Source organism: Mus pahari, chromosome 3 (assembly GCF_900095145.1).
Source record: "Mus pahari chromosome 3, PAHARI_EIJ_v1.1, whole genome shotgun sequence".
NCBI lineage: Eukaryota > Metazoa > Chordata > Mammalia > Rodentia > Muridae > Mus > Mus pahari.
The window spans coordinates 13494514-13521491 of record NC_034592.1 but is presented as its reverse complement, the minus strand read 5'-3'; the positions used below and the strand labels follow the sequence as shown (position 1 = coordinate 13521491).

General features: G+C 55.5%; 3 protein-coding genes across 11 annotated transcripts in view; 2 read left to right on the top strand and 1 right to left on the bottom strand.

Moving 5' to 3' along the window:
• Nucleotides 1-549: 549 nt before the first annotated feature.
• On the top strand, nt 550-8017 carry Card9 (caspase recruitment domain family member 9). Its single transcript, XM_021194829.2, has 12 exons — nt 550-949; nt 1369-1506; nt 2293-2597; nt 2667-2846; nt 2982-3125; nt 3422-3547; nt 4709-4900; nt 5316-5357; nt 5782-5830; nt 7177-7250; nt 7646-7722; nt 7796-8017. Exons 1-12 carry the CDS (start codon nt 766-768, stop codon nt 7893-7895), a joined length of 1611 nt encoding a protein of 536 aa, XP_021050488.1. The 5' UTR covers nt 550-765; the 3' UTR covers nt 7896-8017.
• A 57-nt stretch (nt 8018-8074) lies between these two features.
• Nucleotides 8075-12615, top strand: Dnlz (DNL-type zinc finger). 3 transcript variants are annotated; one of them, XM_021194486.2, is made up of 3 exons: nt 8079-8403; nt 8713-8856; nt 10392-10474. In XM_021194486.2, exons 1-2 carry the CDS (start codon nt 8176-8178, stop codon nt 8839-8841), a joined length of 357 nt encoding a protein of 118 aa, XP_021050145.1. In that variant the 5' UTR covers nt 8079-8175; the 3' UTR covers nt 8842-8856; nt 10392-10474. The 3 variants fall into 3 exon arrangements, with proteins under 3 accessions (XP_021050146.1, XP_021050145.1, XP_021050144.1); XM_021194485.2 differs by having other exon boundaries at nt 8081-8403; nt 8717-8856; nt 10392-12615; XM_021194487.2 differs by lacking the exon at nt 8713-8856 and having other exon boundaries at nt 8075-8403.
• Nucleotides 12616-12657: 42 nt separating this feature from the next.
• The window catches only part of Gpsm1 (G protein signaling modulator 1), a 28324-nt gene continuing 14003 nt past the window's right edge, over nt 12658-26978 (bottom strand). For 3 of the 7 annotated variants that reach the window (XM_029536102.1, XM_021193918.2, XM_029536106.1), the window contains 5 exons: nt 21132-21202; nt 20262-20441; nt 16087-16243; nt 15491-15699; nt 12658-14058 (listed from right to left, as the gene is read on the bottom strand). In XM_029536102.1, coding sequence (XP_029391962.1) covers nt 13852-14058; nt 15491-15699; nt 16087-16243; nt 20262-20441; nt 21132-21202 — 824 coding nt within the window. In that variant the 3' untranslated portion in view covers nt 12658-13851. Of the gene's footprint in view, nt 14059-15490; nt 15700-16086; nt 16244-18374; nt 20197-20261; nt 20442-21131; nt 21203-24974; nt 25267-26978 lie in introns of those variants that run through there. The other 4 variants (XM_029536103.1, XM_021193917.2, XM_029536104.1 and 1 more) reach the window with 4 other exon arrangements.

Genomic DNA, 26978 nt, shown 5'->3' with positions numbered 1-26978 from the left:
GGCAGAAAAGCAAACTGGAGGGAAGCCACAGCAGATGTCTGTAGACTGTGGATGACAATGCCCGCCCTTCTAGTATACTCCAGCCTCGCAGGAAGGCAGACGTGCTCCTGCGGCCAACCCTCCCAGCCCTCCCAGAATAGCACCATGCAACAGGCTGTTGCATCACCAGCTGGCTACAACGGAAGGCCTGGAGGGCACGGGGCTGTCAGGAAAGGAGGAAGTCAGACATAGGCCTGGCCCCCTGCACAGTGAGAGAGCCTCCAGCCAATCTGACCCTCTTAGTCCCAATCTGGAGACTGGCCAGCAAGGGTCTGTCCACACCACTCAAGAAGGTACTATGTAGGATGGCCACTAGGGGCAAAAGCTCCTACCTCCAGGGCATGCCAGAGCACTGTTGGGCAGGGCTGTTGTACAAGAAGTATTCTCTTAGACTTCAACCAGTCCCTTCCCTGCATATCCATATGAGAAAGCTTGAGATGACAGGGGCTAGGCAACTGCTTGGGGGTGGTCAGTTTGACAGGTGGCCTGAGGTGGCTTGTCTACGGACCTCTGCTTTCCCTTAGAAACTGCCATGGGGCTTAGGAGATAAGGCTGGGCCCTCAAATTCCCCTACAGTGAGTCCCTTCTGACCCTGCCCATAGCCCTGCCCTGACACTCATAGGCCTGGGTCCTATCCTAGGCTGATTGCTCCAGGCCCAGCAGGGAACAGAAGGTGGGCACTTCCTCAGCTGCTCTCCCCACTTATAACCACAGCCCACAGAGGACATGTCAGACTATGAGAATGACGACGAGTGCTGGAGCGCCCTGGAGAGCTTCCGGGTGAAGCTCATCTCTGTCATTGACCCCTCACGGATCACACCCTATCTGCGCCAGTGCAAAGTCCTGAACCCTGATGATGAGGAGCAGGTGCTCAGTGACCCCAACCTGGTCATCCGCAAGCGGAAAGTGGGTGAGGGCTGCTCCCACACCAGCAGGCTCTAGCCCTTCATGATCCCCCACAAGACACCCAGCCAGAGAGAGGCTGCTCCATGCTCTCTGCTGCCCTGGCCTTGTCCCCACCCACCTCCGTCCCTGTGTAGGATATATGAGTGAGAGACCCCTCCCCTCTCGTCATATCTACCTGCTGTTGCCCAGTGGAGGAAGGGGAGTCCCCACCACTGTTCAGGCCCTGCCTGAGAGAGCCACCAGAGGGAAGGCAGTACCCCGTCCTACCTAGACTTGAGACCTGCAGGGTGCCTTATTCAATGGCCCAGAAGGAAGGGGAGTGTCTAGAGCTTGGGATATCTACCCAGAGTAATCATCCTACTGATCCCCAAGAGCCTCCACCGACCCAGACCTTGGCCTTGACTCTGCCTCTTCCACCTGAAGGCGTGCTCCTGGACATCCTGCAGCGGACAGGCCACAAGGGCTATGTAGCCTTCCTCGAGAGCCTGGAGCTCTACTACCCTCAGTTATACAGGAAAGTCACTGGCAAGGAGCCAGCACGCGTCTTCTCCATGATCATTGGTGAGAGGCACAGGTGTGGGTTGTTGCTGTGGGTGGACTCAGGTGCTACTCGGTCCTGGCTTCTGTGATTGCATTGGAGTGACTTAAGTCTGATACAAGCCTTATGATGTACAGCAGGGTAGTGGTCCCTGATGATGATACGCTCAGGTTCTAGGGGGTGGGGCCTTCCTGGATTGCTGAGCTCTTACTGGTCTCCAGAAGGGGAGCCCTTCTCTGCCTTTCCTACTTACAGCCTGGAAATTTCACTGAGAAGTAGTGACCCCTCTGAAGTGCCATTTCTGCAGGGCCCAGTTGTCAGCCAAGAGCAGAATCCTCCAGTTTCCAGAGGGGACAGAGGTGTCCTCTCCTGATGGAATAGCCACAACCCCAGCAATTCTCATTCATCTCAGAAAGATCACTGTAAGATAAACCGGACAGGTGCGAGGCACAAACCTTTAACCCTGGTAGTCTGGAGGCACGGACAAACAGATCTCTTGAGTGGGAGGCCAGCCTGGACTACATAGCAAGACATTGTCTCAAAACAGGGGCTAGGGGAGACAGAGGGCCAACTGGAGGGCATGTGAGTCAGAATCTCAGTTCACCTGTGAGGGACATCAAGACCAACTGGGCCTACTGGGCACACTCAGTCTTGAGGGACCCATCCTACCAGCTTTCTCTGGGGGAGGCCAGGAATGCTCCCTCTATCCCTCAAACCGCTAGTCTTCAAGTGCATACTTACGGACAAGGACAAGCACGGGGTCTGCCGGTGACAGCCGCAGGCTCCATCTGACACTGCACGGTCCTCAGATGCATCAGGGGAGTCTGGCCTGACGCAGCTGCTGATGACAGAGGTCATGAAGCTGCAGAAGAAGGTTCAGGACCTGACGGCCCTTCTGAACTCCAAGGATGATTTCATCAAGGAGCTGAGGGTAAAGGACAGCCTGCTGCGTAAGCACCAGGAGCGGGTGCAGCGACTCAAGGAAGAGTGTGAGCTGAGCAGCGCAGAGCTGAAGCGCTGCAAGGACGAGAGCTATGAGCTGGCCATGCGCCTGGCACATCTGAGTGAAGAGAAGGGCGCAGCACTCATGCGGAACCGCGACCTGCAGCTTGAGGTGATCACTTTTCCACCCGTGGGAGAGGGGTGGCCTGGAGGGGGCTGCAGCTGACTGGGCCACCCACAGGTGGACCGGCTCAGGCACAGCCTCATGAAAGCCGAGGATGACTGCAAGGTGGAGCGCAAACATACCCTGAAGCTCAGGCATGCCATGGAGCAGCGGCCTAGCCAGGAGCTGCTGTGGGAACTGCAGCAGGAAAAGGACTTGCTGCAGGCCCGGGTGCAGGAGCTGCAGGTCTCTGTGCAGGTAGGGAGACCACCAGTGCACACCAGGCCTCATACCTGCAGGGGCTTGAAGCTAGGCACACCAGATGGTACAACTGCAGTGGCTGTGGCATTGTGGGCCTCCTCAGCCAGGCTTGTTGCCTTCTGACACCTCCAGGAGGGTAAGCTAGACAGGAACAGTCCATACATTCAAGTGCTAGAGGAGGACTGGCGTCAAGCACTGCAGGAACACCAGAAGCAGGCCAGCACCATCTTCTCCCTACGCAAGGACCTCCGCCAGGCCGAGACCCTCCGGGCCCGGGTGAGAGACCAGGGCAGACAAGCGATGCCCACTGGGATCCTGGATGGTGGGGTCTCGGACCTAGCTCACTGTTTCCCCTTTATCAACTCCTATAGTACACAGTAGTGTCGTGTCACCCTTTGGGCTTACAGTGTGACCAATGGCCTTAGACTAGTTAGCCTTGGACTACAATGGACTGGAACTCCAGTGCCTTGTTCATTATCCCTGCTAGTCTGACCTTGTGTGCTCTGGAGCTGTTGCTCTGAGTCCAGCCCATGGGGAGGCGGGGAGGTGAGGCTGAGTGGTGCTTCCTGTAGTGCACGGAGGAAAAGGAGATGTTCGAGCTGCAGTGCCTGGCCTTGCGCAAGGATGCCAAGATGTACAAGGACCGTATCGAGGCTATCCTGCAGCAGATGGAGGAGGTCTCCATTGAGAGGGACCAGGTAGGTGCCACACTTGTGTTCAGAAACGAAGAACAAGGAGTGTTGGGGTATTGGTGCAGCAGACACTGGAGCAGTGGTGAAAGCATTATTTATTTATTTATGCTCAAGGTAACTTGGCAGTGTTGAAAGATAGAACCTGGGACTGCTTGTACAAATGCAGTAAAGTCTACTTTACTCAAAGGAAGAGCTTATGTAGGAGGAGAACACAGTAGTCCCTGTGTTTAGGGTAAGGAGGTGGGAGACTTCAGTAGGGAGAGGAAGCTGCTAGATGCATAGGCTGTGGGTAGGGAACATTTGGTACAAGAGCCTGTGGTGGCTCCCGGGTAGAGGCAACTCATACCTGCCACCCCAGTACTTGGAGGTTGAGACAAAATAAGTGCTGTGAATTTAAGGGCAGCCTGATTTACCCTGAATTTCAAGCCAGTTTGGGGTCCAATGTGAGACCCTGTCTCAAAAAGCCACCACTACCACCAACAAAAAGTGGTAGCAACTGAGCCATGTTTGGTAGTACATGACGGTCCCAGAATGCTGGTCCCAGGACTTAGAGGTAAAGACAGGAGAATCATAGATTCAAGACCATCTTCAGCTAACAGTAAATAGGGGGCCACCTCGGAGTAATGAAACTGTCTTCCAAGAAACAAAAGAAAGAAAAAAACCTTTGTGTTCATTTAAGAACAGCCATGAATCCTGTTTTTTGATGTCAAGCAACATCCAGAATTTATAAAAATATGTCAAATAGGTGGGACAAAAACACCCACTGGCTATCTGCTGGGGATGTAGGACTTCTCAGTTGGGCTTCCTATGAACTACTGAGCATTAATCACGGACATTTTTGGCTGCTTCTCTGAAGTGTTTTGTTTTGTTTTCTGAGACAGTATCTCATGTAGTCCAACCTTGCCTCCAACTCAATATATGTCCAAAGATGGCCTTAAACTATTGATCCTGCTTCTCCCTCTCCAGTGCTAAGAATCTGATCATTTCCAACTCCGCCCAGGGTTTGTTCATTTGCACTGAGATCCCTGACTGAGAATCCCTCCAGTTCAGCAGCTCCAGCTGTACCACAGGGTGGTTGATGTCCACCCAGGACCTGTTCTGCCAAATGAGAGTCGAGAGCATCAGCTAGGTCCCTTGCTGAGGGTGTGCCCTCTGCCATTCCAATAGGCCATGGCCTCGAGGGAAGAGCTGCATGCACAGTGTGCCCAAAGCTTTCAGGACAAAGATAAGCTTCGAAAGCTGGTTCGAGAACTGGGTGAGAAGGCAGACGAGCTGCAGCTACAGCTGTTCCAGACCGAGGGCCGATTACTGGCCGCTGAGGGCAGACTCAAGCAGCAGCAATTGGACATGCTCATCCTGGTAGGTCTCCGTGTCGGCTGTAGCCAGGGTAGGCTGGGCAGTGAGGGGACTGGGGAGGATGTGAAGTCAAGGCAAGATTCCAAGAGGAATCATCAGCCTGGAAGCACCCGTCACCCACCTGGCGTGACTGGCGCCCTGCTTGTGGCCTCAGAAAATGCCTGGCCTTCCTGAATCCCAGTTTTTCTCATTAGAGCTCTTCCTGATGAGCCACAGATGTAACTCAAGGCCCAGCTATTCACACCCCTCCCATGATAGTAGCCTTGACCAAGGAGTTCTGGGCATATCTAGAGACATGTGCAGGGCCTCCCTAGAGGATGGAGCCTGGATAGGGCTTTTACCATGCCCTGCACACCCCATACCCAGGTGCTTGGAACCCCTACAGCCCACTGACCAACTCCCTTTTCTGTGGCCACAGAGCTCTGACTTGGAAGACAGCTCACCCAGGAACTCCCAGGAGGTGAGTGTGGACATAGAGTGGTCCTTCCCTGGCCTTCAACCTCCACCTGACCTCACACTCATTTCCCACATGGTCCTGTCCCCTTAAACTGGGCTGTCCCTTTTCTCTCATTTTGGGTTGGATACAGGGAAGAGTGCTGGCCAAACTCTAAGCTGTTGCTGTGAGTGAAGCGAGAAGCGAGGCATAGACTAATGCCCCATCTCCTGACCTCTCAGGACAAGAGCTTCATGCTAGGGTTTCCTTTGCCTGTTGGCCTGACTGGGACCGAGTCCCTGAGAATCTCTGTGCAGAGGGGTGACAGTGATGGCTGTGCCAACTGAGGAGCTGGAGTCAAGCGGGCAGTGGGTTAGGCCACACCTAGTCCTGGAAGGGCAATGGTGGCTTGTAGCATGGCCTAACTGGGTGGCATGTCTCTGTCTGGAAGCTCTCACCGCCTCAGGATCTGGAGGAGGACGCCCAGCTCTCAGACAAAGGTGAGGATACTGTGTCCTGTCAGAGGCACGTAGGCTGCAGTCTCCTGGCCTCCCTAGCCCTGGCCCATCCTCAGCACATAAAGCTGTGTCACTTACTTTCTCTCAGAATTCACACCACTCCAGCCAAGGATGACTAATGGCCCATCTCCTGGCTCTTCTCCCCAAGGCAAGGAGAGTAGATGGTGAAGGGCAGAACTCTTAGACTAACACACTGGGAGAATAAGGAATCTGATGTGAATGTGGGACTTAGGTCTCGGGGTCTGTGGCTCAGAGGACAGTGGTTGTGCAGGCCCCATCCTTCATAGGCCCATCTTTCCCCACTAGCCTTCCTCCTGCAGGGGAAGATGCTAGCCAGTACCCAGGTGCTCAATGAGGAGGGGAGGAATAGAGCTACGGACAGGGCCGCAAGCAAGGAGCTGGGGATTGTGCTAGCCACAGTAGCAGGCTGCCGGGCAGGACCCTCCTCTGATCTAATAGCTGGGGGGTGGCAGTTAGGGCAGCTGAGGGTGGGTGCAGGGAGGAACCCAGGGAGTTTTCGTGAGAAGTCAGACAGACTTCCTCAGCTCAGCCTTACCCCAGGCTCTAACCAAAGGCAAAAGGGGAACAAGAGGTGTAGATGCAGAAGCAGGGGTCACCCACTGCAGCCCCCAAGACCCAACCTGAGGCCACTGAGCTCCACGTGGGCACACAAGGAGGAGGATGCAAGTGCAGCCAGCTCCCTTGAAGGCATGCCAGCAGTTAGGCACAACAAAAATGAGAGGGGAAGGGGGCAGGGCTGCTGGGGAGGGGTTGTTCTCATACCTGAGGTCTCCTTGGATATAACTGTTTCTTGATGTTCATAGCCTTCCCTGCACACCTTCTAGCTGGAGGCTTGAGCCTTGTCTGTCCAGGACCTGGGACATGCTGGGTCTGGCCACCTGGAATGATTACTCTTCTAACTAATATGGTGTACTTGCTCTAACCCGGGGCCCTGAGGCCCTGAGCTCTCCACCGAGGCTGCCCCCACACCACCCATGGGAGCCACTAGGCACAGAAATGTTGCCAAGCTAACAGGGACAAGGACTGGGGCATGCATTAGCAAACAATCATGGGGACCTGGAGTCTTTCCTAGCCATCTGTCCTTGTGTTTGGTGACAGTCAGCTTGGGCAGTATGGGTGACTGATGGTAGGAGCCCTGTTGATGTAGCAGCCAAGGGCTCAGCCTGTTTCTGTGAAATGCAGTCCCCACTGGACTCGTGTGAAGGTCCCAGCCCGTAAGGCTGGCCTAGGCTAATCTAGTTGGGCTGTTAGCAGAGGGAGGTGGCCATGCCAGATTGGGCCCCCACAAGCACAGATCTTCCTTTCAGGTGTACTGGCAGACCGAGAGAGCCCAGAGCAGCCCTTTATGGCTCTGAACAAGGAGCATCTTTCACTGACCCATGTAAGGCTGATTGGGATCCCCAAGAGCCCTGGTTACTACATGGCTGATCCTGAGGAGGGGGGTGACTCCACTGGACAGCTGGGGATCGCAAGGTCTTTGGTAGTGTATGCTAGGATGTAACATTTGGATAGTGTTTGTTGCCCCTCTTCATGGACAGAACCCTAGAGGTGGGGTGGTTGGACAGGGGAGGGGACAATGTAAGGACACCCACACAGCTGTTCACAGCAAAGAAGTCTTCCATTCACCTGGCTAAAAAGGGGTAGTCACCCCACGCTCACTCATCTCGGGGTCCAGCGGACCCCACGGCCAGCTATGTACGCTTCACACCTGCTGGAGTCCCAGGGCTGCCGTGGTAAGGGTGCGGTGTCCAGCTGCCGGCCCCGTTCCTTCTACAGGGCATGGGGCCCAGCAGCAGCGAGCCGCCGGAGAAGGAGCGGCGGCGCCTCAAGGAGAGCTTCGAGAACTACCGCAGGTGTGGGGCGGTGGGCAGGACGGCTGGCGGGTGGGACACCTGCGCCTGCCTGCTCACACTGCGGGTCCCACAGGAAGCGGGCGCTCCGCAAGATGCAGAACAGCTGGCGGCAGGGAGAAGGGGATCGCGGGAATACGACAGGCAGCGACAACACCGACACCGAGGGCTCCTAGAGGACCGCGCCGAGGCTGAGCATCTGTGGAGTTGTGAAGGGATGCTGCGTTTTTTACTGTATTAGAATTAGAAAAATGCAGCTAAATAAAATAATCACCGAGCTGAGCCTGTTGGTTGGCTATGCAAGCGGGGCGACACTAGAGGGCGACAGAATGCAGCGCACCGGTGGCGGATGGAAGCCGAAGAGGGCCGCTTCCGGCCGCTGCGCCCGTTACCAAAATGGTCGATGCAGCTTCACGGGGCGGTACAAGAAAAGGCGGCTAAGGATTCGCAGACGGGATGTCGCGGACGGCGCTGAGCCGCTTGCCGACGCTACTTCGTAGTGTGCGGACCCAGGATTCCGGACCGCGGCGGCTTTGGGATTTGGGGGCTCGCCTAAAGACCGCGGAGAGACTTCGGGGCTGGGCCTGGGGCTGGCGGAGCTCGAGCTCCGCGCCGGGATCAGGGCGTGCGGCGGCGCTGGGGCGCGTGGAAGCCGACCACTATCAACTCGTCTACACCTGCAAGGTGCGCGGTCGGCAGCACCCGGGGCTGGCTGGTTTCCTTTAGGTCCCGGCAGAAACGTGGAAGTGTCCTTCAGGCCAGGGAGGGGGCGGAGTCTTTCCAAAAGGGCTGGGTGGGAATGAAGCTAACTGTGAGGGACAGACAGGGCCTTCTAGGAGATGGGTTGGGTTATCAGGAGACAGGCGTCTAGAAATGAAGCTCTCTCCTAGATGGGATCATCAGGGAAAGGGTTGAGGCTGTCCCTCAGGATGGAGTTAGTCCTTGGGAGGGACTTTCCTGTGTGTGCCTTGCCTGACCACCTCTCTAACCCAGCTAGGTCTGTGGGACTCGGTCATCCAAACGCATCTCAAAGTTGGCCTATCACCAGGGCGTGGTCATCGTGACTTGCCCCGGTTGCCAGAACCACCACATCATCGCAGACAACCTAAGCTGGTTCTCTGACCTGAAGGGGAAGAGGTGAGGCCAGCTGGGAGGGGTAGGAGATAGGATTGTAGGCCTGTGTGAGCCTGGCTTTGTTGGGACCCCTCTCTCTACCTGGACAGCCTAGCTTCCATGTGGGTCTGGAGGCAGTTGAATTTGAACTTCAGATAAACAATGAATGGCCTCAAATATGGCAAACTAGTTTTCTATGGCTCTATCTCTGTCACTGCCTGACCTTTGATCTCACCAGTGGCCTTGTCACTTTCTAGTGGAGACTTTTTTGTCCTCTGCCAACTCAGGGCAGATGGAAGGGTATGTATCAGATCATGGACTGGGGCAGCCTTCAGTGGTGTTCCCACTTTCGGGAGAGCAGTGGGGGAGGGCCAGGAGTCGGTTTGGAGGCTGTGCCTGCTGCCTTCTTAATGTTTTATGAGGACGGATCAGTGGCAGGAGTAAGGGCAGAGCCACAGAGCCTGCGATAAGTGTGCAGGCCTGCCACAGACTGGCCTCACTTTGGATCCCCGATCTGCGTGGAACTGGGTCTCTTGGTTGCAGGTGAGCGAGGATTCGGTGGATGAGTGACAGACAGTCCACACGAGAGAGGGTGTAAAACTGAATGTATTGATCAAAATGGGCATCACATCTTTAATACAGATCAAACAAGAAAAGCGGGGCAGGATACATCCACAGATACAGTGACACAAAACAAAAGACAAAAGACCAGGAGGTGGGACCAGGCAGCTTGAGGAGGAAGCCAGGTGCAAGGCTAGTCAATAGTTAAACCCCACTGTCAGGGGTCCCCAGTAAATCCTCGATGATGCTGTGATGATGCTGTTCCTTTGGGCCTAGCGGAAGAACCTGTTTTTTGGGGGGTTCTGCTAATGCAATACCACTACCCCCCTACTTTCTAAGCTTTGTCCTGAGCTTGGCTCTGTTCTTTGTGATGCTTAATTGGTTTCACCTGTCTTTACTAGAAGTGAATTAGAATGTTAATGAATAGGTAACCTCACTGAATTCTGAGCTCCTGGCTTTAAGGAATTATGAGGACTTTGGAACACTAGTGGAAACTTCACCTNTGGTAAAAATTCAATCTTTAAAGGCATTAATAATATTGAAAGAGAGCATACACCATACTAGCATGCGGATAGGGTTCGTGTATATAGATTATTGGAAATGCCAGGACTCCAGGAGGCTGAATCTCCTTGATACTCTTTTTCCTCAGGACTCATTCCAGGTTTCGGGCCTGTTTCGAGCCACCACTGAGGTAGGCGTGGCACAGGCCCTACCTGTGCTGCAGAGAAATCTCAGCTCTGCTACGTAGGAACAAGAGAGAAATGTAGGGATGGGCGTTACCTGGTGGGAGGCAGGGCCAAGGCCCCTGGTGGTGCACTGTATGAGAGGGATGCTTCTGAGGACTTGTTAACAGACACACTTGGTGACGGTGCCGTTAGGTGCCTGCAAGGTACTGGTGTCACTCGGATGCTGGGACGAGTGCTCCAGGCCCAGGATGACCATGGGATGCCCTTGAGGGAGCCCAGGGTGAGGCTGATGCTCCCCTTACTGTCTCGCAGGAACATTGAAGAGATCCTAGCAGCCAGAGGAGAGGAGGTACGCCGAGTGTCTGGTGACGACGGTGCCCTGGAACTGATTCTGGAGGCTGCTGAACCGCCTGCCACCCCAGAAGGGGGTGAGGATCCCCCCAGCCCTGGCAAGATGGAACAGAGCTGACCTGTACACTCCTACAGCTGTGGACTCCAGTCTTCCCAAAAGTTGCTCCCCTCAGTCGGAGCCTCTCAAGCCTGCTGTTCCTTGTCAGTAAAAAGCCATCACCTCCAGGCACTGGGCCTGGACTCCTGTTTTTCTCTTGTGAAGTCAGAACAGCTCTGTGGCTGTCAGAGCCCAGCCTCATGCCCACCCATAGTGGCCACAGGGGTGGCTTCAGGGGTGGCTTTGTCCCAGTGCAGTCGGTCTCCTTCCTAAGTAGGACTGAATCTGGTCTTGAGTTAGACTCGTGGCCTCGGGCATTTTTTTGTTCCTCAGAGCTCTTTACTTCTTCCTCCTATATGATCTGCCTTCCCCGGGCTACCCCCGGCGGCTTCTGTTGTATGAGCTAGTGTCCAGCCCAGCCCGGAGTCTTGGTTTCTGTAGCAGAACTGGCTGCTCTGGGTGGCCAGAGGAGCAGAGCACTGCTCAGAGGCTAAGGAGAGTGATCCAGGCAGAGGCACTCCACACACATACACACCCCCATGCCCCCATGAGCTGACTGCACCTCTCAGTCCTCCTGTTTTGAGGTCCAGGAGGAGATGCGTGGAAGTGATGAGGGCCGTATCATGCCTACCTTGGTGTGTGCTTCATCTCCTAACTTGGTTTGACACGCCTTTGGGATAGTCTTGTGTTTAGGAAGTCAAGCAGATGCACAAACAGGCTTTTTGTGGGAGTTTCTGGGCCCTGTGACCTTCAACATCCGGCAGGGGGAAACCTGGGACAGGAGGGTGGGGCAGGCAGTTGACACTGACACAATGCCTCCCTGGCTCCTGGGACCCCAGCTAGTGATTAGCAGTTCACTCTGGGCCGTGGGAGGCCGGGTGTACTTGCAGTCTGTGCCTTCACTCGATTACCCCCTGTCCTTCCCTCAGCAAACACCCTGCTATTATCCCCACCAGAGCCTCCTGTGCCATTTGTACAAACTGTCACATCCTAGAGGCAGAGCCAGCCTCCGACTCCAGTGTGCTCCCTGTGGAGGACACAGAGGTCAGAGGAGCTGATTGATCGCCTTGCTTGTGGACCTTCAAGTCAGGAGCCAGTAGAGCCTGGCTGGGCTAACTCGTCCTCAGCGGACTAGAGCTGTCGGAGGCCTGGGGCTGGCTAGACCTGACAGTAAGAGCTGGATCTGGCGTGTCCCCTCTGGATGGGCAGCCCATGATTTGGACTTAACTCCCGTGTGTGCCTTCTGCATGGTGCTGTTCCAGAGCCCCCTTCCCAGGGAGGGTCTTCTGTGTATCAGGCTCTCACTTGAAGCTTCGCTTTCCACACGGTCCATTCTTGCAGACTCACCATGGGCCACAGTTCCCATCATGTGGCCAGGTTCCTGACGGCCTGGAATTGTTCTGGCTAGTTTAGTTCTCCATTCCTTCCTCCCTCCCTTTCAGTGGAGACTTCAAGCACCACCCCAACATCATAGTCCCTCTTGGCCAGACCAGGGCTTTCAGTGTGACTCCTGGCGGGTGGCTTGGCTCTCACAATACATCCCCTTCCTGTGGCAGCCATCTCTGGGAGCTGGCCTCCCAGCACCTGAGCAATTTCAGCCTGCCGGGAAGGAGGCGTGGCCGCCTCTAGAGCAACCACAGTGCTCTAAGACTAAGAATTCTCTGGGCTATTTTACTGATCTTGGCTATGTTCTGCTTCCCTTGGCCCATCAGGACACTCCCCAAAGGGCCCAGTCAGGGTCCAAGTCACATGGGGTGCAAGTCCAGGCCTTCTCCAGGTTCCTCTGTGGCTTAGAACGGCATAATCCAGTGCTTATAATATGAACTGCTAAGACATAGGGCTCTGTGGCTGGGTCCAATCCAGTTGGGGAAGCTGCTTGGAAGGGCTAGTCCTGAGTGTTAACTACTGTACTCTGACATCCCTGGCTTCTGCTTCCTGTCTCTGAAAAGTCAGAATAATGGAGAACAGCAGAGAAAGCAGCAGTAGCGGCTCTGGCCCCGCCTCTCACTGTTGCACGCAGCAGGGACATTCCTCAGGATCCCAGGTCCCTTGTACGCTGGAAGACACTGCACTGGGCACGTCAATACCACGTCCTGGGAAGGCTGACACAAATTCCAACAGAAGCCACACTCACTTGGCAGACTTTTATTTTTGGGTAAAACAAAACAAATGTACCTCTCGGGTCGGAAGGGACCCGTGAACAACATGGCAAACACGTGTAAGCAATAAATATGCATGTACATTCAAGTATGCGGGGCGGCCACCATGTCCCGCCCGAGACCCTGTGCTCTAGTATCTGTTTCTGCCCTCAGAGTGATGTTGCCTCTCCCTCTCAGAAGTTGGGTCCCCAGTTTCCTTGCCCTGACCCCCTCTTAGGCTACAGGGTAAGAGGCCCTGGGTTAGACAGTTGTACAGAGCCCTCCTCCTGTAGGGCTACCTATAGGACTTGTAGACAAGAACTAGGACCACGGTCCCAAAGGGTCAGTCTCACGGATGCTCCGGCAGTTCTGGCTGAGTCTCCACCCCAACTACAGTGCCCTGTGTCCAATTGAGATATGGACCCTCCTTGGGGAGAAAGCCAAGAAACCATCTCCCTAGTAATAGAAGGTGGATGCTCACTAAGGACTGAAGGAGCTAGTTGAGCAGGTTCCTCATGAATGTCCACTGCCAGCCAGCACTCCTAGGACAAGACCCTATGCTTTGGGCTTGGAGGCTTGCCTCTCCCCTCTGTCAGAGGCAAGCTCCATCTTTCCTCAAAGGCCAAATGCAAGGCTGGGGACTATCAGGTCAGGGCGTCTGGACTTTGCAGCTGCCAATCTCCCTCAGCAGGGTTGGGCACAGCCAGGTCAGGAAAGTGCCTGCCCTGGGGAGGTGAGGCAGATCAGAGTGTATCTCCTTCATAGCCATCCCAGGACCAGCTGGGGGACAGGAGAGGCCTTACCACTGCACCCTCTGGGGGGCGTGGGAGAGCTGGCAGAGTTTCACATTTGGCAGGGCAGGGCTTGAGGGAGAAGACTCTGGACAGCACCGGGGCTTGGGGCCAACATGCTGAAGGCCCGGCCTAGGGCAGGGCAGGGCAGGGCTGCAGGAAGCTGTGGAGATCCATGGGGACAGAAGCATGCCCTCCCCCGTATAGCAGCTCTAGCCTGCACCCACCACCTGGGATGGGGGGCCTTGAGGGCTGTGTGCCCACCGTCTGGCTCAGTGGGAAGGGGCCGTCATGGCCTTGGGAAGGTTTGGCTTATTGGGGGGTCGTGGCCACCGTGGACAACTGCGAGCCCACAGAGTCCAGAGTAGGGTATGGCTGGCTGTACAGGAGAGTCTTTAGCTGGCACCTGGCGGACACTGCTGGCGGGGATCAGGCAGCCCACTGGCCTCTTGCTCTGGACTCCCAGCAAGGTCCACACGCTGCTCATCCATCCGCTTGGCCTGCACCCTCTGGATAAGGCTGAAGAAATCCTCGTCGGGCATGGTGGGGCCACGGGGCAGCACATCAGGGGGTGGGCAGCGCTGGTCATCAATCCTGGAGGACTGGGCGGACACACAATAGAGGTTGGTCTTCTTGCATTTCTTGGGCCTTTAGAGGGCCTATGGACCTATCCTGGCACTGGGTGGGTGATGAGCTTATTGGAAATCTGAAGACAGCAAACACTGGCTTGGGAAGAATGGTGTAATCCAAGTGGGACCTATTTCAGCCACCTACTGCCCCTGGCTCTGGGGTAATGCCAAAAGCCTTGCCTTGGCAGCATCGCCTGAAGACTCGCCCAGAGCTGTGGCTGGCCAACCAAATAGAAAAGGCTAGATCGTATATTCTGGTCATAGAACAAGTCAGCAGCCACTGGGCCCAACTCTGGGACTTGCTGATCCAGATACTAGACCCCTAGAACTACCCTGAACCTGGCACTGCCCTGGACTGCCCTGAAGGGCCTGGGGGCTGCAGCTCAGAGCTTGCTGCTTGGAAATTAGCATCACTATTCCACAACCCCAACCCCACCAAGGGTCGCCTTTGGATCAACAGCTGACACCACAGGCTCTGCCTGTTCTGATGTGGAGGTTGGGGGGCCTGAAAGGTGTTGGCTTCTCTTCAGGGCCTGGAGCAGATGGGAGTGGAGCCGGTGCAGCTGATGGCCCAGGTATTTGAGTGGGCAAGGCTTCTCGGGAGGGGCTGGCTTAGAGGAGGCTGTCCGGACGATTGTGTGGTTCTGTCTCCTCTGTGAGAATGAACATTGATCTGGAAACTTAGCCTGATGCAGAGGCAGAATGCTGACCCTGCTCATTCCCCACCATGTGCGTGCTCCCGCTGGAGGGCGGCTGGCCAGCAGGGTGAACCTACCACCCACCCCCTTTGCTGCCAGGCCTTGGTAGGTAGCTCAGCTCACAGCATCCCAGCCTCACCCAATCCTGTATAGTGGAACCCATCCATGGGTAGCCCTGCCCTGCTTCTGTCTTCCCAGGCCTAGGCTCTCCATCTCACCTGTCGGCCCATGCTGTGTGGTCTTCTTCAGGGCCATTTCTGCTCCCATTCCTACAGCCAGCACTAACATCCCAGATCTCCCTCCCTCCCTCCCTCCCTCCCTCCCTCCCCCCCTCCCTACTCCAGGGTGCCACTTGACCCTCAGCTTTCTCTGCCCAGATGTGGAAGCCTGTTATGGACATCCCTGGATTTGGGGACCTGGCAGCCCCAGGCTGAACTCTGGCCCCAAAGTGTTGCTGAGATTGTTTCTCAGGGGGTCCCCGGCCCCTTGGCAGGAGGAAGGCTTCAAGCCTGCGCATCTGAGGACGGTCCCTCACTCTGGCTGTACTTGTTATATGCGTCTTCCTCAGGTATCCCTCAGATAAGGCCAGAGGCAGCAAGGACAGGGCTTGCTGTGGTCCAGCTAGGTGTCTTCTGCAGCTGGCGGAGGACCACCACTAGGCGGGCCTGCACGAAGCTCCACCCACTGCCTTCTGAGCGCAGACCCACCTGATATTTGATAAGCATGTTGAAAAACTCATCCCCCGGCTCCTGGGCGTCCCCGTCGCCTCGGAGGTGCCCCACATTGTTGAGGGTGATGCGTAGCCCAGGCAGGCTGCCTACGCTAGCCCTCTGGTCATCCAGCCGGCGGCTCTGGGAGCTGGCAATGAGGTCAAAGAACTCCTCAGTCTGTGGTGAAGGTGTCACGGAGGGCTGAGCTGCAAGGGGCAGAAAGTGAGAGCTGGAGAGGGGGCCACGGGTGGTGCTGGCATCTGGGACTGGCCCAGACCTCCCCACGGGAATATGGCCCTAATAAATCTCCTGTGCCTGCCTCTAACCCTGCCCTGCCTCCCACCCCTGTCTCCCAGGACTTTGATAGGAAAAAGCTTTGGCCTCCCACACACTCAAAGGCTGGGATGCATAGACACTTCGTGTTCTTCAGGGTGGGGTAATTACATATTTCCCTGGATGCAGCTTCAGGGACAAGCGTAGAGGGAGCTCTGGGTGACAGGGGCCCTTTGCAGCCAGCCTAGCCTGCTCGTTGGGGGGCTCCCGGGCTCAGTGCTGGGTCTGGCTGCTGGACCCCACCCTGACTCTGTACTCACCTGCTCTATCCTCCACGGTTGGGGCAGCTGTGGCCTCGGCAGCCCCCGCCTGGCCTTCCTCCAGGGGACAGCGCTGGTCATCCATACGACTGCTCTGGAACTTACTCAGCAGGTCAAAGAAACACTCCTCGTCAGAAGACGGGGCCCTGGGAATGCCCTGGGTGGGGAGGGAGACCCCAGTTTAGTCCTCTGTGCCTCAGCCTCCTAGACCTTCGGCAGGACTGCCCGCCCAACTACATACGTTTCTAAGACCTAGGGTCTCTGGACCCTCCCAGGTGCTACATCCCTAACACAGTGCCTCCAAACCTGTCCCGTCTCCTGTCTCCACTTCTGTGGCTGCTCCGCAGCCAGACTCAGTTACTTCCCTGACTTGCTGCTGCCTTGGCCTGGGCCAGCCCTTCGCTAGCCAGCTTCAAGCCTGGCCAGAAGCTACCATCTTCAGGAAGCCTCCTGCACTCCATCCCAGAGGGCCCCGTTAGTCATGCAGAGCCCTGATCCTGTTTCCCTCGACAGCCAGTGAGCAGGCCTCTGTAAGCATGGAGCTCAGATGGCCACTAGGTAGGTGGTCTCAGTAGTCAGTCAGGAGGCAATGATGGAAGGATCACCAAGGGCACGGAGACCCAGGTCGGGGGTGAAGGTCTTCTTTCTGGGTTTATGCCGCACGATGGGTTGTAGACAGCGTCAAGCTCAGAAGACACAGCTATGTGGGGGCCGGTATATGAGGGAAGATGCTAACATCCCTGAATCCTCTGTCGGCTAGGGGAGGGGCCAGGTGGCTGAAGCCTTGTCCATGAAGGGTGGGGCTGGGTCTTCACAGGCACTGAGGGTGGGTATATAGACGCTACTGCTGAGTTCCTTCCTGAAGAGGAAGAACTTTCCGGAGTCTGTACCAGATTCTGGAACCCTAGGATGGCAGATCTGAATGGCAGGATCTGTCCTTCAATGTATGGTGAGTGAGTGGGGGTGTGGCCTACAGCGTGGGTCAGGGATGACTGTCCTAAGCTTAGGCCAGTCACAGGGGCTGAGGAGGCCTACAGACTTCTGCACCTGCACATCAGGTGACTAGAGCAAGCTGTGCCACTCCAGACTCCGTTTACACATCCCTGGAGGAATGGCCTTGGCTTTGGCCTGCAGGCTGGGGCCTTAGGAGCCTGGTCGAAGTCCAGGACTGGCAAGGGATGAGATGGGCTCCAGAACCACTTGATGTGAGAAACTGGGACCTGCCTCCGGCCCGCCAAAGTCCACACAAAGAGCAACAAAGTAACGACTGGGAGGGTCTGGCTCTTCTGAATACAGGAAGATTTCCATCCTATGGCCCAGCCCATGCCGGGATTTCCCTGTGCACAGAGGCACAGGCACAGAGAGGTTTCACAGCCTACCCAAGGTCACATAGAGGTAAGAATAAAGCTGGGAGCCAGATACAAGCAGACCTGGTGAACAACTGCCACTTAGGACCGAGTTGAGGATTCTAAAGGCAATGGGAACCCAGTTGTGGGAGCTATGGACAGTCACATGGCAGAGAAGAGAAAGACCCTTCTAGATCTGGTCCCCAGGTTGACCTTGCTGCTTTCAGGACCTTTGTCCTTCTGTGACTTAAATAAGGCTGGCAGCCCGACACCACCAGAGCCAAGAGAGAAAAGAACACTGGCAGCCCTAGCCCCAGCCAGAGGACAGTGAACACTTGGGCTGCGTGTCATCTGCAAGCCCAGTAGGGACTAGCCTGTGCTCGCGGAGGCCAGCGGGGGCTGCGCAGGGGTCTCTGGAGGATTGGACACCTGCTCAAAGAAAGCTGCCTGGTGCCTGCAGGGTCCAAGTTGAACCGTAGACAGGGTCTGTTTAGCCATGCACACCCTCCCCCCTGCTCCCCTCCCCAGATCCCACCCTCACTACCCCGGCTTCAGACTTCCTGGCTTGACAGAAGCCCTTGAAGGATCTGGATTTGCTCGGAGACCCTTCTTGCCCTCACTCCCCAGCTGTTAAGACACAGTGCAGCCACATCCAGCTGGAGACTTGAAACTTGGACCTCCCTATGCTCCGTGACCTGCCCTCCCTCTTATACCCCCTCAGAAGCATGATCCAAGGCCGGAGACCACAGGCCCCTGTGTGGGTCCTGTAGGGACTGTGAAGAGTCCGTGTCTACCATCCACCACCTAAATCTCTCCTTTGCCTCAAGTCCTGGTTTTTTCCCATGCGTCTGAGTTCCTCTTGATGTCTAACTGCGATCTCTTCTATTTTAGTTAAGCCCAGATCCTAGAGGAGTGTACAGTCCTGGGCTGGCCCATCCCTACCTCGGTTGATTTAAGTCCCTGTATGTCCAAGGACCCACACTCACGCAGGATCACAGGTTCCCTCCAGTCGCAGCAATCAGGAGCTGTGTGGGTGTTAGGCCACGTGGAGCCCAGGCAGGACGCCAAGGTGCCAGGCACAGCTGCTACCACCTGCCCCAAGTGCCTCCTCACCGTTCCTGGGACCCACGGTCTTCGCCTGATGCTTAAATAGGAGCTAGGGAGAAGGCTGGGCTCTCCCAGTACCCGCCCTCGCTGCTGCAGCTCACAAGTGCTCGAATGCGCGCGCATGCACACACACACTCACACACACACACACACACACACACACACACACACACACACACACCCTCACTCTGTAAACACTGAGCTGGCTTCCCCCAGCTCAACAGAGCACACCCTTTGAGGCCTGTGGGTGGGCATGCTAAAGGCTGTGGGGGTGGACAGCTTATTTGAAAGCCCTTTCCCACCCAACCCCTGGGCCCCCGGGCTTCCTTCCAAAGCTAAAGCTAGGCCCCTAGAGAACCTGTCTCTTCTCTCAGCTTTGTTTCTGAGGCCACCCCAGACTGACTCCCATTCTGGCCTGAATAGCCCTTGACATTGGCAGGGTGGCCTCTTGGCTCTACCACAACCTTCCTCTGAGCCCAGGGATAAGAGACTATGTGTTCCCTTCCTAGCTCCTTGTGATAGGAGTAGAGTGGGCTGGACTGGAATTGGAGGCGGCCGCCCTGGCAGGAAGGGTGGGCTCCAGGCACTAAGAATAACCAAGGCTTATGCAGCATAGGCCACCTGAGACTGTGGCAGTGTGAGGGTGTTACATGCTACTTCCTAGAGCCTCAGAACTCGAGTGTCCTACACAGAGACTCTTAAGCCTAAATACAGACTCTTTCTCTGGGTCTCTGGCAGGCCCCACCCTCCACCCACTGGCTACCAGTCTTTTATCTGGCCACTGAGCTGCTCAGCCTACTATTTCAGGAAAGCTGTGTGCCTCCAGGAAGTCTGAGCTTCCAGGCTATGCTGTGGGTCCCTGCTGGGCCACACCAACCCCCTACCAGGTCTGCAGTCTAGCTTCCATCAGGATGCCCAGGTAGAGTAGGTGGCGCCTCCCTGCTAAGAACACTGGGGAGATGCTAGCTCTCTGCTGTCCTTTCCAGACTGGGTCAACAGTGTGCACTGCCACCCAGCATGCCCTCCACATGATGCCATTCCCCATGGATGGAGCATGTGCCCCCTCTTTTCCCTTAGGACCTGCCCTGTGGGCAAGCTTGGGGCCTTTCCATCCTTCTCCAGCCATCCCTCACATCCCTCAGCTCAGGGCCACCACTTTGCAACATAGGAGACTCTCCAGGAGGCCTCTCAGACTCTGAGACGCATTATGAGGTTGCTGGCTGTACCACTTCTTAGGCTTGAGGCCGAACAACTCCCAAACTGGTGTCCCTGCCTGGGTTCCTTGAGTTTGGGCCTGTACCCAGCCACTCTGGAACCTTGAAAGCACCGGCTGAGGTGTGGAGGGTGTACCTGGAGTAGGCTGTGTAGCTCAGCTCCTCAGCCTGGGCAGCCAGGTCTCAAAGGTCCCAGGAAGGCAACGAAGGGGCCTAGGACACAGAGGTTGCCTGAAGACTACTGACAAAGGTGGAAATCAAGTCCCACAAAGAGAACCTACCTGCAGCAAAGCTGACTTGGAGTGCCTACGAGGCGCACCTAACACTTATGAGCTCTGTGCCCTCAGAGTACCTGGATGCACAGGGCCAGGTAGAAGGCCCAGCAGTTTACAGCTCTGCCTCCCTTCGTCTCCAGCTCAGCCTTGCCTCCAGGCTGGATAGGCAGAGAGGGAAGAAAGGCCTTCGTGGTCATGGTCACAAATGTCCCCTCAACTCAAGAGGCACCTACCGTACGAGGCACCTGCACCCTGACATCAGCACTGTCCAGTGGAGAGTGACTACCCTCCCGGGGTCTCCTCTCAATGGCATCTGGACCTTCCTGGTACTTCCTGCTCCTTATGGGGAGGGGAAGCGAGTCCCTGCCTGGACCCCTCCAGTCCCCTGTGTGGTGGGTCTCTCCATTCTGTTCCTGGAAAGGCAAAGGCAGGTTGGACATGGGCTAGTGCCATTTAAAACCGAAGTCCCCTCTCAGTAGTTGGTCCAGCTGCCCCAACTTCATGCCCCAACACAAACTCAAGTCTCAGAAGGAATATGAAGTACAGAGGGCACAGAACAAGGCCAGACAGACATTTGAGTGGTGCCAACTTCCTTAAATGCCAGCCTTCTGGTTCTAGGCTACACAGGTGACCACAGGTGTCCCTGACCTTGAACTCCTACTCCAAAGGCTGTTTACAACTAGAAGATCAGAGAGTCTAAGACACTGCCTAGGGCCACATAGTACCCACACTAGTCTTCCTCCTCCCCCCCCCCCGATTTGGGGTTTGCCAAAGCCCACCAACTACTCCAACAATAACAGCTGTTCTCCACACCACCACCCCCAGACAGAGTCCAGCAGCAGGGAACAAACAGGAACCCAGGACATCTCACTCAGGGAAAGGTTCACACCAGAGAGTAGAATCAGACCACCTCATGGTGGAAAGGTGACAAATAGGTTCCTGTGGGGCCCCAGGCTGCTGGGTGAGGAACATTTATCTCCCAGGGGACAGGACCCAAAGAGTGTGCTGACAGCTCAGCAAATACTGCACACTGGGCTCATTAACCTCGAGTCCACATGTTGACTATGTCTCTGCTGCCATCTGTCCCTAGGTCCCCAGCTCACCCGGTCCAGGGGGAGCCGCAGCAGGTCCCAGGTCTCGGCACTCAGCCTCTGTGTCCGTTTGGGTCTTGCTCCTGGAAGAGATCACAGCTCACTGCTGACCCCGAGCTTTGAGGCCACTAGCCAGACAAAGGATCTGGGAGACCAAGGACTCAGCAGTGCTACACCCCAGGGCCAGAGTTCATACATCCCTTCTTGTGAAGGGACAAATGCAGCCTCTATCTGAGTGTCCACAGAGTCATGGTGAGCACTACACGAGCCAGGCAAGAGAATGAGGACAGATCTGATCCGGAGAAGGGTACAGTAGAGCTAGCTTTGGTGTTGCCCCCCCCCCCCATGGGATTCTCTGCCAAGTCCTACCCTGTGCTTCCTATCAACTTAGCTGGCACAGGTCCTTTTGCCTGGAAGGCAGCCAGTGCACTCCTAGGATCCTCTCCATGAAGCATACCTCATCTCCCCATCCTAACTCTTGAACCCACACGAGGCCGGGGTAGGGAGGAACCTCTGGGTCCCCAAGGCTCACTGTGGACCACCAGGGCTAAAGTAGCAATGCCACAGTTCATGGCTCAGGTCAGTCCTGCTGTAGGGAATTCCGGACACTGAGTAGCCTGGGGTGGGGCCCAGCCTGGAAGATGGCTTGAATCAAGCCCTGGGCTCACACATACTGACAGCCCCCAAGTCCACGAACACAGTTGGGTGGGAAGGAGCTGCTGCCTAACCCTGGGACCACCGACTGCTCAGTACCTCTACCAGTCCCAGGGTCCCTGACCTTCATTTTCGGCTGGCCTGGGAAGCAATTCTACCCTGGTTCCCAGGTCCCTTCCTAGCACAGGCTTCGATGGGAAGGAGACCGGGGAAATGAGCCTGGCTTGGGCAGCTGCTTTGACCACCTGCAGGACCCAGGTCCTGGGAGAGTCAGCCAGGCAGTCTGTACACAGAGCAGAGCCAGGTCAGCCAGGCCACACATGGACAATTCAGGATGGAACCAAGCCATGAAGAGATAATAAGGGGGGACCCTTGGGAAGGGGCGCGCTGTCCCCAGCCCCTGAGGAGGCATGACAGGAGTGGGGAGTGGAGTGTGCCTGGCAATCGAAGACCCAGCTTCTTCCTTGACCCTGACGCGCCAGTTCTCTAAGGACCTGCTGACCCGCCACCGAGCAGGATCTCTTTTAACAGCTGCCACCATCCCCACCCCTCATTTGGTCTCCAGTCCCCAAACAGGTGCTGGACGCCTACTGCTCAGGAGCACATCGTGCAGCGCACACACCCAGGGCAGGGTGTATGGGGCAAGGAAGCGCACTGAGGAAAGACAGCCTAGTGCTGGCAAACACTGGACCAACGTTGGCACTGCCCTGCAGGGCTCACCCCCTAGTGAGTGAACACCCCCTCCCCCGTGGTGGACAGGTACCGGTCACCATCATATCTGCAAGGCCCACCATGCTCATTGGGGAACTGGCCAATACCCTGACATTGTTGCCTTACAGGACAAACTGGCCAGCACTGCACTCATGAGTAGCAAGTTTAAGGTCAGCTTTGGCTACATAGTGAGTTTGAAGCTACGTTCTCAAAAAAAAAAAAAAAGAATGCGGAGAGGAATGTATTAGTGCCAGGCAAGCCCAGGCCTCCAGCAGGGTCCCACAGGCCTTTAGCCTGATGGCATTAGACCAGCCCTAAATGAAAGTAATACAGAACATAAAATACCCAGTGAGACAGGAAAAGCCATCAGAAGGGCATGTCTGACTCCACCCCCTGTCCAAGCTGGGACTTTTGAGGGAGACAGTCCTGTGTCCTGCCCTCGAGTGGTTCAGAAATAAAACATCCCAGTGGGAAAAGCCACCCAGAGGGATATAAAGACTGCATCCAGGGACTACAGAGGGACCCAACAGGGAGGACACACCCAGAAGGGCCCTGCCTGCTGTCGCTCCTGCCCTCCACACAGGCTCCCCATAGCCAGTCAGCCCCAGATGCAGATGCAGCAGCCATGGGCCATAGGCCACTTAATGCCAACTTAGAAGACAACTCTTAGGAAGAAACAGTGAAGACACAGGCAGCATGGAGCCACGTTCCGGGCCCCCGGCATGTACTAACAGACCTACCACGCATCCTCTGGACTGCAGAGAGGGCCTGAACAGGCTTTCTGAACCACAGCCTACAAGCTGGCTCAGGGAGGGCAGGAGGCCCACAGAGCCCAGCAAAATGAATCGATCCTCTGTCTAGAGTCAAAAAAGTCAGGTCAGGCCAGTGCAAATGGCCATACCTCCTTGGCTGAGCCACGTCCACTGAGGCCTCAGACCCTGCCCATCCTGCCTACAGTTACAAGGTCTAGAAACTTCTCCAGTATGCCTACCCATCCAAGGTGGACAGTCACTGTCTTGGGGAGGCTCCTGTCCTTTATGTCTGAGGGGAGACCATCTAAACCCATGGATGCTCCTCGTCCCGTCCTCCTTCCGCTGCATCCACAGTCCGTGGTGGCTCTCACTGGTGGCTTACCTGGCCCGTTTCTTCCTGTGTCAGTCCCTCACCTGTCCCTTTGGTCCCTTCTTCATGCTAGAAATGCAGTGAGCCCCTGGCTAGACCTACAGAACTCCCCTTCTGCTAGGTCTGCAGGTCCACGGGTCCCCCACACGGCCCCAACTGCTACAGACAGTTCTGCACAGCAGGCTCAGCACTCAGGCTATTTGCCTGCCACCCTCAGCACTACTGGTGGGCGCCTGCCTCCTGGATGGGACACTGAGGTAAGGGGACAATGGCAGCCAGGGCCAGGGCTAGAGCCCACAGCCTATACGTCCCCTCAGACACCACAGCGGCTCTCCCCACTGCCCACTCAAGCACATCTCTGACCCAGAGGAAGAAAGGTCTCTAGGACACAGGGCCTCAGTGAGCTGCCCTAGGCCGATATGGAACTACTGAGCCCAAAGGATTCGAGGGACTACAAGAGCTCTGGCTTATACTTTGTCACTGGGAGGGGTGTCAGCCCAGGCCCATCAAGTTTGGCAGGGCTAGTCAGGGCTAGCACCCCTTCTCCCTTGCCATGTTCAGCAGAAGGACAAACAGAAACTGCCTGCATGCTCCCTATACTGCTACACTTTGTGGTCGGCACAGCCACGTGTGCTATCTATAAGGATCTCGGTCAGCTATACAGCCAGAGACTGGGCAGAGGAAGCAGGGGGCAGGGCAGTTCCCCACTGAATAGAAGAGTCTGCTTCTGCTCTGTTGGCTGAGAATGTACCACCAAGGGGAGGCAAGGCCTCGGGGAGTCAGGGTCTGTCTTCCTGCACAAGAGTCCCTTGTTTATACCAATCAAATCAGGAAACAAACAAGCAAACAAAAAAACCAAAAACCAAAAAACAAAACTGAGCCTTTGTCCTGCCTCAAGCCCATGGCCACCGTCACACCTACAATGCCCACCATGCTCCAGATACACACCAGCACTCACTGCCCACGCCCACATGCATGGCTCTCCCCACTGCCCACTCAAACCACTCCCACTCCTTCAAGCCATCAATGAGTGCCTTGTCCTGCAGCCCCCTGGGCCACAGCAACATGTAAATACCGTCTCAGACTGAGTTCAATAACGGAATGCCAACGCTCCCTGGCTGTGACTTCCCTCCAGCCCAGGCAGAGTGAATTCCCTCGCCCCAGGAGGCCATCCATCCCCAACCCTTCTGGGTCTATGCCCTTTGGGGTGCCCACGTAGTCGTCTGTACCAGAACCTCCCCGACTGACTTGGGTATGCACCGACCTAGCTCCTGGACAGCTCACAGGGGGCAGGCCCAGCCCGGCTCACCTGCCTCGGCGCAGTCCAGTTCTCTCCCGGCTTTCTGACCCTGTGCATTCCCGGCTCACCTGAGTAGGAGTCTCCCTCGGGACCACTCAGACTCTCAGAGTGCTGGCCTGCCTTCAGCAACTGCATCCCAGAACTCCGGGGTACCAGAGCCCTCTCTGATGTCCTCCTTGGAGGATAGACTATTCTCCAGTGTCCAGGGCCCAGCCGTTGGTGGCAAGAAGCCCTGTGGGGAGGTGGCTTCTGGGCGCCCCAGCCGGGAAGGGTCTGGCATGCAAGGCAGAGGAGCCAATGTGGGGAGGACAGAGCTGCCTTGTGTCTGGCCATTCACTTGTGACTCTCCCCACTAACACCCCCGCCTTTCTCTTAGCTTGGAGGAAGGGTTAGGATGAGGAGCTGGCTGCCTCTGTGGGAATCTTTCCAGAAGCCAGCCAGCCCTGCTCAGGGTACATGGGCTGAGGGCTATTCTAGGAGCTCTGTACAGAGCTATCTACCATGGGACCCTGGCAGCCAGGGGCTCACACTGCGCAACCCTATCCCACCCATCAGTCACTGTAGCTCTTGACACACGGGGTGGCTGAGGGTCCCAGGAGCCTTTGCTCCTCCCCTCTGTCCCCACCCTTATTTTCCAGGCCAGGTCATACTGAGAAATTCCAGGTTCGAGGAACCAGCGGTTCTCATGGTAGCAGACATCCCTTCTGAATGGCCTGAGAGGCTGGAGGCAGTGGGTGCTCCTGGAAGAACACTCATGAGGAGCTGGGGCTCCATTCCTGGCAAACTCAACAGGCAGGGAGCAGCTGGCTCCCTCGGGAGGTTTTGTCTCCCTCTTAAGGCCTTATGGGCCCCTAGAAACCAACTCTGTGGGACACCCTACATCCACACCGTCCTTCTTTGTACGTATTAATATATTTGCTCTGTGGGGGAGAGTCCGTCCTCTTATTCACCACGTGTCTGACCTGCACAAGGACAGTCAGCAGTCTGAATGAGGTGCCTTTGCCTGATTAGTACTCCAGGCAGTCACTGCCTGGCTCCCCTCCAGGCTCCCAGCAGCCCCGCCTACAGAGTGTGACAACAGCAGCGAAGGGTACTCGGCTGCTGAGCTGTTGAGGAAGGAGCCATTTCTTGTCTTCTTGCCCTGTGGTACCACTAGGATCATGGGAGGGAGTGGCTCTAGGATACCAAAGAGTTTCTCTCTCAGGAACAGTGCATAAGTGGGCACCAGCCCTCTGCCATTGGTGGCCCTGGCTACTACCTATCACTCTGGCAACCTTTCAGTTGCTTTTTGTGGTGGTTTGAACAAGAATGGTCCTCATAGACATGGCTGAATCCCAGATAGTGGAATGCTTTTATAGCAAAAAAAAATTTTATATTTGCACAGGACTATACAGCAAACAACCATGTGGTTGGATACATGGAGTCCTCACATATTTCAGTCAGTTGTCAAAGTAAGCTATTTTTTATTTATAGGATATACAGTTAACTATTTGGGTTGTGTGAAAATACAGTCCTTGTCCTTTACAGAGCTTGCTTACATCCATGTGCCACTTAACATGAGTGAGGAAAACCATTTATGGAAGTGCAGTGACAGCTGACCCAATCACTCTGTCAGTCAAACCACTCAGGCTACTTTGTACTAGCAGAGTTTTGTTTCTATTTTTATTTTTATTTTATTAATTTTATTTTTTAATACAGATTTTTCAGTGAGGGGCTTTTTCAACCCCATCGGTTCTATTTTCTTGGTTTTTTTTTTTTTTTCATTTTATTTGCTTCATAACTTAAACCAAGTCTCTTCTAATTTTAGATATTATTTCCTAATTTTGTGCTGATAGGCATGCTTATAAGAACTGGAGAGGTAATTTATTGGAATGAACTGACTGGCTCCCCGCCCTCCCTTCCTTTTTTGACATGAATATTACTACTTCACAAATGAAGAATGACGTCACAAAGTTACCATGGTGAAGCTGAGAAGCACTCAAATGATGATGACTTGAGGTAACTTTCTCCTGCTGCTCTACCCTGATAAATGGTTACTATATGATGTGTTCTGACATGGGTTTTGATTCTGA